This window comes from Neltuma alba, unplaced genomic scaffold (assembly GCF_004799145.2).
Source record: "Neltuma alba isolate B1F8T4 unplaced genomic scaffold, ASM479914v2 tig00001263_pilon, whole genome shotgun sequence".
Lineage (NCBI taxonomy): Eukaryota > Viridiplantae > Streptophyta > Magnoliopsida > Fabales > Fabaceae > Neltuma > Neltuma alba.
In genome coordinates, this window is record NW_021632399.1 from 28,230 (window position 1) to 41,389 (window position 13,160).

The 13,160-nt window shown below is 32.7% G+C and overlaps 1 protein-coding gene and 1 pseudogene across 1 annotated transcript; one reads left to right on the forward strand and one right to left on the reverse strand.

Annotated features, from left to right (window-relative positions):
• The first annotated feature begins 828 nt into the window (after window positions 1-828).
• On the forward strand, window positions 829-2,687 carry LOC114754473 (protein DJ-1 homolog D-like). The gene is made up of 2 exons (XM_028943235.1): window positions 829-1,227; window positions 2,252-2,687. Exons 1-2 carry the CDS (start codon window positions 829-831, stop codon window positions 2,438-2,440), a joined length of 588 nt encoding a protein of 195 aa, XP_028799068.1. The 3' UTR covers window positions 2,441-2,687.
• Window positions 2,688-3,552: 865 nt separating this feature from the next.
• On the reverse strand, window positions 3,553-7,995 carry LOC114754481 (cold-responsive protein kinase 1-like; annotated as a pseudogene).
• Between the last annotated feature and the right edge of the window lie 5,165 nt (window positions 7,996-13,160).

Sequence of the window (13,160 nt, forward strand, 5' to 3'; positions counted from 1 at the left end):
AATTTTGTTTTCGTTTGAATCTCTTGAAACCTTTTTTAGTATCAGGCCATTTCGTGAATTGCCTGTATTTTTTTTTCCCGGAATTTTTTGCATTGCTTATGTGGTCTTGTGTTTTCAATGGAAAATGTAATCTATATACTCATTTTAAATATTTTTAATTACTCCAAAAAAATAAATATTTCTAATAAATAAAAAACACGGAAATGTCAGAAAAATGCTGACCCGAAGTACACGATAAAGCCCATTCCCCGGTTGATCTCACGCACAAAACGCTCATTTCTCCGTAATTCTTCTCTCTTCAGCCGCATTTTAATATCTGACCATTTTTACAGAAAAGCCCCTCCAACACGACAACCAATAAGGGATCATGGATCCCCTGGACTCGAAATTTCTCTTTCTTTAAAACCCGCAATTTCAATCCCCATTATATATGCGTCACCCGCATCCCTGCACTCTTCCAGAGCTTCTTCACTGTGTTGCTGGCCTTTGAAGGTTGAGGCTTTCTTTTGTTCTCCGCATCCCTATCGATACCCGCCATGGGTCAGAAACGGGTTCTGCTTCTCTGCGGTGATTACATGGAAGACTATGAAGTATCTTCACCTTCACTTCCTTCCTGGATTATTCCTTTTTTCTGTAGTTCAGTTTCTTCTATGGTGGTTTCATACTTTCTGTAACTCTACTTGGTTCTTTGATTTGTGTTTTGCAGGCGATGGTTCCATTTCAAGCATTGCAAGCCTATGGCGTAGCCGTCGATGCCGTTTGGATTGATGGATTTTGTACCTAGATTTGTACGTAAATACAAAAGTTCACTTTTGCTGGTGTGGATTGATGGAGATATTTTTCATTGGAAAATTTTCATTGCAGGATTTCATGGAAGATTATGAGGTAGCTGTACCTTTTCAATCTCTTCAGGCTCTAGGATGCGTGGTTGATGCAGTTTGCCCCAAGAAAAAGGCTGGTGATACTTGCCCGACTGCCATTCATGACTTTGAAGGCGATCAAACTTACAGTGAGAAGCCAGGACATGACTTTGCCTTAAATGCAACCTATGATGATGTGGATGCCTCGAGCTATGATGCTCTTGTCATACCTGGAGGCCGATCCCCCGAGTATTTGGCATTGAACGAGTCAGTTATTGCCTTGGTGAAGCATTTCATGGAAAAGAAGAAGCCAGTGGCATCTATTTGCCATGGGCAACAGATTTTAGCTGCTGCTGATGTTCTGAAGGTATGATTACTGATTCACTTATTTGGAGCTCTCTGATTAACTTAGTATATGCTGTCAAGTTTCAGCTGTAGGAAGATGTGATATTTATCATCCTAGGTACTTTTTTCCTATGCGCTTAAAGAATTAAAAGTTTGAATATTAAGCCTTTCATGTACTCAAGGCAAAAGATTTCTGATTGAGCTGTATGCGTCCTCCTTATTTGCTGCTTCTACTGCTATCTCGAGTGGAGATGCTTCTGAGTTTATTTATTTCCGATTTCTTGCCTTATCTTCATTCTTGAAGTGCTTGATATTTTGCATTATGTTGATTGAAGCATAAAGGTTATACATTGAGAATCGCAGCATCTCCCTCTCATGCTTGTTCCTGCTTGGCGTGGATTTTCTGCTGCTTCAAAATCTGCAGTCAGATTTACTGTAGCTTCATCTGGTTTATTTGGATTTTATGGCTGGCCGATGATTCTGGTCTCATTACTTTAGTATTTTAGTTGTTCTTGTTATTGTTGTTTTCTGGTTAAGTAATCTCTCCTTTATGTTCAACTTATACAGGCTCAGTTATCCTGTTGTTTTTAGATACCTTGGTTTCACTCGTCAAAAACAGGCAGTATTATGAAAGTCAGAGTGAGTGATATATACATGGAAATATCTGGGAATGGACAGATGTTAACGTGAACACTGGCTCTTCTAATTGTGTTGTTCTGTAGCTATTCTAAACATCAATATCTCTTGTTTGATCAATTCTGCTGTCTTTTGAAAGGCTTGTAGGTTCTAGTTGACTATGGGAATGGTAAATTTAGTTGAGTTTTTATACCCAGCTGGTGATCCCTTGTTTGTTAGTCATATTCTCCTATTTCTTATGGAACATTCAATGGTGCAAGCTGGTTGAAAAACACTGAATGTGTCATTGAATATTTCGAAGTCTCATTGTACCCCTATTGTAGTTGTTAATGCAGAATTGAAAAATTTTCAGGTTGTGCATTGTTTCATATATGCACTGCTAAAATGACACGCTTTTATTACTTTTTCAGGGAAGAAAATGTACGGCATATCCGGCTGTGAAGCTTAATGTGGTTCTATCAGCAGCGACTTGGTTGGAACCTGATCCAATACACCGCTGCTTCACTGATGGAAATTTAGTAACTGGAACTGCATGGCCAGGGCATCCTGAGTTCATTTCTCAGCTGATGGTTCTCCTTGGTATTCTTGTATCTTTCTAGTTGTATTTTTGTACCATGAGTGTATACTTGGTACTGACTATCTTTCAACTTGTTACTATCTATGCATGCATGTTCAGATGTCCACAAAAGTCTTGTGAAGTGTGTGCTACGTGAGGCTAATGTTATGTGGCTTTGAGAATAATTGAGTTGTATATAATGGAATAAAGTCGCCATCTTTCTTTCTGTACAATCCGTTGCCTTGGCTAGAAGTAATATTTTTAGATGGCTATTTGGATGGTTTGCTGAACAACATTTTCCCATCATAGCATAAAATAAATGTCTCTAGGTTGAATGTTGGTTTGGTGTGTATGATAGGCTATTTCTAATATCCATGATGTAGCTTTGTCAAGAATATGACATAGAAAAATGCGTTTCTGAGAGTTTTTGAAATTATTTATTAGAAAATAATAAAAAAGTAACCATCATTTAAGAGTCAGAAAAAATCTGAATTAAAAAATTTTAATGACCAAGCATGAATATATGATATAATAGCTATCAAACCAAGGAGCCCATTTGTTACGTAGAATAGAATGTGATGGAAAAGATAATGCAATAAGAAATGATTTTATGGATAAGAAGCATCTCCTGTACTGTTGGATAAACAAAATGGTAATGAATGCTTATTTTATGGATAAGAAGTACTCTTTCAATGCTTAATATAATACCCATTTAATTAATTTGATTTGATTATGGAAGTTAGGTAAGTTTGTTAATTATAAGAAATGTGACACGTTTTGCTATACCATAATCATTTTTTGTAATACCTCCTCTTTCTCTTCTACTTGATTATCGTTGAGAGAGTATCCATGGGGGTAATTTAGAGAATATTGATAAATATGAGAAATAGGTCTTATATTTAGGACCAAAACCAACTCAGTAATTGGGTCCTGTATTAAGAGCCGGAGGAGTATCTCTTATATACTGTTGGATAAAGTATCTTTGTGTTATTTTTGCAGTTATTCTTATTTTAAGCTTTAAAATAAGAATAAAATTTGATCCTTAATATGATAGTAAAACTAATTAAAGGACTTCACATTTTTACTTTTTACATTATTAGGTTGAAACTTCAACTGTCTAAGTCACTTCCGGCTGTAAATTCTTGTATAGTACTATCATCTTGCTGATAGTGTAATCGTGGAGGCTGTAGCATTGGTATTAAGGAAAGAAGTTGAGGTTAAGGTGCCTTCCCTAGACGTCAAGTTAGTTTCAATGAAGACTGGCATAGTGGGTTTCATGTGCTCCATTAAGCCCTTGCTTCTAAGCATAAGAACAACTTCAGACATTGTTGGCCTTATTGCAGGAGATGCTTGAGTACAAAGCAAACCAATCTCTATGATTTTTTTTCACTTCTTCTGGATCATAGTCATTAGGCTCTAAGGTCTCGTCCACCAATTTCAAGTGCATGTCTTTCTCATATAGTTTCCAGGCCTGCCAGGTGAAATCAAAGTGTCTTAGAGCATGGGGGAAAGCAGCATAACAAAACCTAGGGCGGGGTTACAAAGGAGTAATTTCTTAGAAAGAATTAATTATGCGGTGATGAGCTGTTAAAAATATCTCAAAATTGCATCAGTCTTCAAACAGAAATTTCTTACTTGCTGAAGGAGGAATTCGCCCTCGGCATTAGGATCAACCTTTAATTCAATGCTTTTTTGGCCGCTGATGATTTCTAGGACTACAACTCCATAACTATAGGTATCGGCCTTCTCTGATAATTGACCTTGAATTGCATACTCAGATGCTATGTATCCCCTAACAAATGCATATTGTTTGGTACAATCATAAGGACAATGACATAGACACAAACATACAAATTTTTTTTTTTGGGTAAACCAAAAAAAAGTGTTGTAATATAGACTAATGCAGCAAGACTGGTCCATTCACTGATGTATAGATTTTATTTATGTCTTATGTAATACATGTGATATATTAGAAGTTATGGAAGATTAAACAAATGCAGTGTTGCAACTTACAATGTTCCTGCAAACTTTGTGCTAAGATGAGATTAGTCCTTAGGCAGAAGTCTTGCCAACCCAAAATCAGAAATTCTAGGCTCAAGATCATTGTCTAAGAGGATGTTGTTGGTCTTTATATCTCTATGTATGACACAAACATAGAATTCCTCATGTAAATAGGCCAAACCCCTTGCTGTGCCTAAAATTATTTCATACCGTTGCTTCCAATTGAGAGAACCTTTGTTTTGGCCTGTTTCACATTGAACGTTAAGGAAAAAGGAAGAATGAAGCATGAAATTTATTCTCAAAACGCTTCAGTAGCAAACCAACAAAAACGTTTGTTAAGTTTTTCAATAAATGTATAAAACCGTAACATATGGTTAAGTGTTTGTTGGAGAAGTTAAGGATATATTGCTAAATAGAAAATATATTCACACATTACAAATAATTAATGGTAGCTAATACTTGAAGAACTTGATGGTTAATATGAGTTACCAAATAAGAATCTGTCAAGACTATTGTTTTTCATGTATTCATAAACAAGGATCTTCTCTTGGCCTTTACTGCAGCATCCCAAAAGGCGAACAAGATTCCGATGATGAACATTACTTATAAGCTTCACTTCACTCTCAAAATCTTCATCTATCCTCTTGCTGTTACCTAAAGCTAATTTCTTGACTGCAACTATTTTCCCATTCTTAAGAGTGCCCTGTCCATGGTGATTAAGAATTTCAGTCATTGAAATAATTCAATAGTTAATGTTTTGTCTTTGGAAATATAACCTTTTACAGGCTCATTTAGAAATATCCTTGCGTAAGACTAGACTGAATAATGAAGAAAATCAGAAGTTTTACCTTGTATACATCACCAAATCCTCCTCCTCCCAGTTTATTTTCTTCACTAAAATTTTTTGTTGCAATCTTCAAATCCTTATATCTGTACTTAACAGGGCCTTTCAACTCTGTTGCTCCCAGTATGTCATCTGTCAGGGAAGACACAAGTTAAAACATCTTAACAAACGAACAAATCAATCAGTGATTCATGCCTTCGTAGAGATGAAAGCTTGACTTTTTCTCTTAAGCATTATATTAAACCTTCACTACTTAAGTAACTGAAGACATTCCAAGTATTCTTACCTCTGGGAACCTTCTTTGGCCTCTTGGGTTGCATGATCAAAAGAAACACTGCAAGGACAATCAAAACAAAAGCCACTCCTCCTGCAACCCCACCAATAATAGCTCCCCTCTTGCTTGAACCTACAATACAGAAAAATAGTAAAATACAATCTCATTTTCCGCTTCTTACACTTGAACGTTATAAATAAAAAAGGCAGATATTGAATCCTTCAAATGAACTGAACCTTGTTTCAAGAAGGGTGTTATATCAATGGTCCGGTTATTAGGAAAGAAGGAAGTGGTGGAGTATCTCATGAAGCACCCAGCATCAAAAGCCCTATCCTCCAAAGTGGGAAGACAAGTCAGCAGATTGTTGTAGCCAACCTTCAAGCAATCAAGGCAGCCACTGTGTGTGACAGTATCAACACACTGAGCAATGGCATAGAAAGTAGGACCATTGTTAGGTATCCGAGTCTTTGTGGCTGCAAAGAAACCAGTAATTCTGGGTGTTGCCGTTTGCAGATTGACTAGCATTTGTTGAGCTGTTGAGTCAAACGTTGTGTTATCTCCATAAGTTTGATTCCCGCAAGCCATGCTGTTGCCAGGCTGCGTTGTCTGATCATAGAAACTACTGCTCTCATACCTAACGAGTATTGCCTCCATTTAAGTCGCATGGAACAAGATACTCCTCTTGATTCTAAATACAAGGTCTTTTGACTAATTGGTAGAATTCAAAAGTAATTAAGATGATTATTTGTAATTAATATGTAGATATTAGATAACTTGTAATATGTTTTTGTATACATCTTTTTCGGATAAAGATTTATACGTTACTCTAATTTTGTATTTTAGGTGTGCACCTTGATTTTATTCATAGTGCATCAAGCACCCTGATTTTAAAATGTTGGGTGTAACAAAAGATTAATATAAAGGTGTTGGATGCATTTGAGAAATAAGATCACAGTGCTAGATGCAGCTGTACTCTTTTTTTTCCCTTCGAAAAAATAACCTGCCATTTAATTACTAAAATTTAATGCATAGGAATAAAAATGCTAGAATAAATAGGGGTATTACGGGAAAGAAATAGTTAATGTAAGAGATGATAAGAGATTGAATCTTATAAGATTTGAAACTTAAGAGATCATAAGTAAAATGATGACAAACTTAATAGATTAAAAATTATATTAATTTTAATTTTAGTATAAATATACTATTTCATCATTAGTTCATTATTATATAAATTGTTATTTTGTTGAAAAGTACATATATTAAACATGTTTAAAGTAGAAAATTTGTTGAATTTTCAGGTAAAGACAATAAGATTTAAAGACTGTTTTTATTAAGATAAAATATATTGACAATGACTTGTAAATAAAATAAGAAAAGCATAATTTTGTAATGAAGAAGTGGTCATATTCAGGCTTCCAATAAAAGATGGCTGCACGTATTTTTTTTTTTTTAAAAAAAAGAGGCGGAACAGGCCTTACCTGAGGAATGTAAATGATGATGATGACGATTATTATTATTATTATGATAATAATAATACGAGACCGGTTTGAAATTAAAGAGCATTTTATATAGATGGGTATGAATCGTTGGCGCCGGCAGTTGGCAGAGACAAGGTATAAAAAAGAGAATATAATAACAAAGATAAGAATTAATAATGGAGAAGCATTACACATAATTAAGCATTATATTTGGTCGACGAATGGAATAACGGATTAATTATTCTACTGTTGTACGCATGAAAGCAAATTAAACAGGAGACAGATTTTAACTTTAGAGATCACAACGAAAATAAAATCAAAATTTAGGGACTACAAATAATATCCTCCTTTTAATTTTAAATAATTTACTCCATATTTTGTTTGGATGTTTAAGACCAAATTTCAACATCATTAGAGTATGAATATTTATCAAAAACGTCTAAATTTTTTGTATTCCTTTGTCTTTAAATAATCAACATGCCCACACATCTATGGAGGTGGGATATCATATAATAATATCAATGTTTTATCAAATAAAATATTGAAATAAATTCGTAATAAATATCTTATCTATCGGCCTTACTATTTATGACAAAGAAAAGTCAAACTTAGAGACCGCACCTGAGGAAGCAGCCGTCGTAGATAACGCGGGCACCGTTGGCTCCGGCGGAGCAGTTCCGTATCTGTGCGGCGGCGATGTTGAAGCAAGCGGTACAGTCAGCGGCGGAGAGATAGTTTCTGCATTGGAAAAGAGCGTAGACGGGGCTGCCTCCCTTGGCTTGCTGTGCCGTGGCGAAGAGCTTCCTCTGGGCGACGACCTGATCTCTGAGGTCTCGAAACGTTGCGTTCAGGTTGTCGTTGAAGCTGGCCAAGTTGGAGACGTTGTACTGGCTGCACCCTCTGTTCAGGAGATGGGTCTGGGGGTCGGAAACGACGCCGTCGAAACATGACCAGAATATGAAGGTGGCCAAGGGAAGGAGAATACGACGACGTTGAAGCATCTCGTGTGAGCTCTGTGTGGTGAGGAAGAAGATGAAGAAAAGGAGGGGGAGAGAGGGAGAGAGAAGAAGAAGAAGTATTTTTGGAGTGTGGAGTATATAGGAAATAGGAAGGGAAGGTATTTGCTGTCTTCCCTTTTTTTCACACCAAAAAAAAAGTTTAGAAATAAAAGAATAAACCTCTAGATGCATGTAGCTATTAATTGTACTTGTGATGGAAGGGGGCTTGTAATTTTTTTTAAACATAAAAAATTATAAAATAAAATACAAATTTGTGCAGCTGTAACTTTTTTTTTTAGATGCATGGAGTGTATTTCATATCAATTAGCGTTGATTTAATTTTTCTTCGGATATTGAGAGAAATTAGAAAGGTTGAAAATCACATTTAACCGAGATTCAAAAAATCAGATCGGACCAACTGGTTCAGACCGAAAACTAGTGAACCGGTTATTAGTCAGGTTTGCTTTAATCATAGTCGACCAGATCTGTTAAACCATGGGCATAGCCGGATGTTTAAGATACAATGCGTGCAAAGATGATAAGGAGGAAGAGAGCATGTCTTCTTCAAGCGATGTCCTGCTTCACTCTTGGATGCAGTGTTTCGAGTTGGGGCAGAGATAATTTCCCCACGCCAGCAAACAACCCAAAATGCAGAGGGAAGAGTAAAGGCAGAAGAGTGTTAATTGTCAATTAAAGAAAATAAAAAAAGCAAAAAAAAAAAAAACAAAAGAAAAATTTGAATTACATCACGAGAAAGAGAAGTTACACAGAATGAAGAAATACTAGATTTTATATATTTACACATTTAACAAGAGTCCATGTGTTGTTTATATTAAATAGGATTAAATATAAATGTTTTTATACATTTTAATTAAAAGTATTATACGCACACAAATAATATTTTGAATTTCAACCAATTAATCTATATGATTTCTACTAATTTAACATAATCAAACATTATATGATATATAATTATATATATAATTAAATATATAATCTCTCAACATCCTCTCAACTTTTTATTAATGTTAGTTTGGTACAATTAAACATTTAATATATTTTTGTATTTTTTTATATTTTGTTGAGTGATTATTATTTCTGAATGTTATCGTATTTTGTTATTATTGATTCAATTATATTATTTTAATATGACTGGTCTAACCTTCATCTAACCTATTAACCCTTGACCCACAGTTTTGACCGATTTAGTATTCAGTATGGTTTTTTGTTCCTTGTATTTAACCATCTACTTAAATAATAAAAAAGGTCAACATGTAATTTTGACATTGATCTTATTTTTTAAATGCAATTTTAACTATAATTTTTTGTGTGTACAATTTTATCCATGAGAGGCAAAATTGCACTTGAAAAATAATATTAAGAATAAAATTACAGCTGAAAAATAAAAATAGCATCAAAATTGCCCCCTAACCCCAACAAGAGTTGCTGTCAATGGCACTAACTTGAGCTGTTGCATTTATTTGATGTGGTTTTGCATTCAAAATCTATACATTTCGCACAATACTTAGATTTTTTTTTTCCAGAAACAAATCAGAGCATATTACCTTAAGAAAGTATGATATTATTCATCTATAGAAAATTCTATAAATATATATAATAATTCATAAAATGTATTTAAAATGAAATTAAAGAGTACATTTCTTATTAAAAATATATTTTTTGACCAACTTAAAAAAAATTAGAGTTTTTGGGATGATGAATTCAAATTGTGCTTAAATTAAAATATTACATTTTGGGGGGAGGGGGGAGGGAATCTTCAGGGGTGCCAAGTCTTATAGCTGATATCAAAATATATACTACCTACTTCCATTTTTTCTCAAATATCAATAAAATATTTACATAATTTATTTGACCATCTAATGTAAAGTCAGCTTTAGGATTACATCATGTTTATTAACAATTCTAGAGACTAGAAGCGTAACTTTCTATGGCTGAACGTTAGTGCTATCAAATTTCGAAACGATGGAACAAACAAGATGAGAATTTCCCGGGCATTTAAAAGAGATAAACTGGATTAATATGGACCATAAAAACATAATGGAATTTTCAGTCACCAAAAATTTTAAAAGTATATATCAAATTATATAGATTATAGGAATAATCTCCTTAATAACTCCTAAATCTCTACATATTGCACATTTTAGGAGAACATAATGGATTAATTGAAATCAATAATAGAGAATTTTCGCTTGAATATTTAATAATACAGATTTATTTCTACAAATTTGATAGTTTAAGTTCCAGGTCATTATTAAAAATGTATGCTCAATGCTTCTATATCAGTTTTGAAGGTCGGAGAGAACCCCAAATTTAACAATAGTTACGTGCAATTTTGTTAGTTAATAACTATATAAAACTATTAAATACTATTTTATATTTTTAATATAAAGGTTGATTGACTAATTTGAATAAATTAAAAAAATTAGTTTGGTTATTTATAATAAATAGATATTATTTTTTTTAAAAATACCTTTGCTAATCGTATGTGTTTTTGATAAAATATTTAACATGTGTAACTAATAAAAAGAATACCTTAAAAAATAAAAAAATAAATATGATAGAGGTCTTATATTTATGACCAAATTAAATATCAAAATAGTTCTTATATTAAAAGTCGATGATAATATATTTCCTCTGGCTCTAAATATAGAAGTTAGACAAGAAATTTGCTTTGCCGCAAAATTTCAATCCGTCTTTCACATCTCCAAACTCTTGTTTATTCAACTAATATGAAGGCAGGAGAAGAGCGTCTCCCCTGAATTGTATAGAGCCAATAATATGATGATTAAGGTGTTGTTTAGCTTTTGGTGTTGGGCTTCAACGATAACTTGGGCCTGGCCCATCTGGATCCAATTAATAATAGCAATGTTGCATCAAAAAAGATGAAAACAAATGTCACCAAAAAAAACAAGATAAAAACAAATACTACCTTCTTCGGTCCTTAATATATTAAAAAAATTAGTTAAATTAATTATTTATAACAAATAAGTATTATCTTTTTTAAAATATCCTTATTAATTAAGTGTATTGGCTAGAACTACTATTATTACAATGACTATTTTGGACAAAAAATATGTAACTAATAAAAAAAAATTGAGGTCTTATATTTAAGACAAAATAAAAATGAAATAACCTCTTATATTAAAAATCGAATGTAGTACATGTTCACACACGTATGCGCACTCCTGCGCATTCCTATTTGTGGACATGGGTAATGTGTTGGGCTTGGCCTATTTGTATTATCTTCTATAAAAGGTTACCCACAGATGCCAAGTAAAAAAGAATTAAATATCGAGACTCTAAAGAATTCAATTTTTTTTTACAAATTTGTAAATAATACACTAATATGAAAGTTTAACTTGTAAACATAAATTTTTAAATTGGACCTGCGAATATACAAGTTTGACTTATAAATATGAATCTTTTTTTTTTCCTGACATCTATATATATATACAATTTCCTTATCTAGAAATTATGTATACATATTCTTGTCTCATAATAGTTCTTCTGTAGCATTTTTTTTAATGAAAAATTTATATCTATCTTAAAATCAGAAGAAAATATCACCAAATTGTTTCCCAACAACAAAAATAATCTATAGATGACCACACAATATACCCATTTATTTCTTGGGAAATAAGTCATTGATTACCTATTGGTGGGCCTAGGTAGTGTATTGGGCCTAACTTGTTTAGACCAGGCCTCATAATGCGATGAACATTCCTGCTAGACTTTGCAATTTTTGATAGTATCGTTTATAAGAAGTATTAACAAGGGCAATGACCAACAGGGGTTGGGTTTAGTGGAAGGAACCAGTCCTTTTGTTATGGCGAATCAAAATTTGAATCCCCATTGAAAGAGATACCCACATTTAGCACCCGACAGTACCTCGAATAGGATTGCCTCCAATAGGAAGATATCTATGCTTCAGCCAAAAAAAAAAAGGGCAATGCTAATGAAAATTAAGCACGAATGTAATCAAAAGTCCAGATATCCACTATAGGCATATTTTGTTTTAAAATTTTTAGTCAGAAAAATGTACTATCTCGGGTCTTAAATATAAGAGCTAGTTGACTAATTTGAGTAAATTAAGAAAATAAGTTGAGTTAATTATTTGTAATAAATAGGTATTGTCTTTCTAAAATATCCTTGTTAATCAAATTTGTTGGTTAGAACTATCATTATTAGAAGGACTATCTTGGAAAAAATGAATAAATATGAGAGACAAAATGAATTGGGGTCTTATATTTAAGACCAAAATAAAAATCTAATGAGGTCTTATATTAAGGACCAGAGAAAGTATTTATTTCGATTTGGTATATGAAAAATTGAGAAAAAAATTATAAACTCATGTTCTTTTTAATTTTTATGAATTAAGGCGATACGTACTATAATAATAAAATAAATAATTAATGAGATGAGAAAAGTAACAAATTAAAAGTATCATTATTATCATGCATGTATAATATACTGTAGTTTCAAATTCAGTGTGTAATTTCAAAAAAAGAACACATTTATTGCGTATCCGATTTTATACATATTAATAAAGAAATAAATTAAATGATTGAGCACGTACTATACTTTCAATGATCTCATGCAATGAATCCCACTTTTCTTCCCTTTTCATTTTCTTTCTTTCACTGGCATTCTCTTTAAAGTGAGAAATAATTTTAGAAAAAGGCTTTTTCTCCAAGTAAAAAATATTTTTTTAACATATTTGTGCTGCCAAAGCGTGGATGGGTAAGTAGATCCAGTTAGGGTGCTTATCTTTAGCTCATCTTAAACGTAAGCACCTAGTCTTCATCCTCTGGACTATTTAAATCTAATTTGGACGGTTGATGTTTAATTTTTTAAATAATTATTTTAATAAATATAGAATCTAAACTAAAATACTTTTTTTATTATTACTTTTCTAAAAATTAATTTTTTTATTTAAAAGTAATTAATTAAAAATGGGATGAGTGCTGGGTGCTTATTTCTTTCCATCTGTGATTTAGATTTCATCCTAGCTCTTATCCTCAAACTATGACTTGCTTATGTCATTAAAAAAAAAAAAAAAAAACTGCTAAGGTAAGAATGTTCGTAGTTCTTGCTAAGAAGTTAATCATGGGCTTTTTTTTTAATACATAATCATGTGACAAATTTTT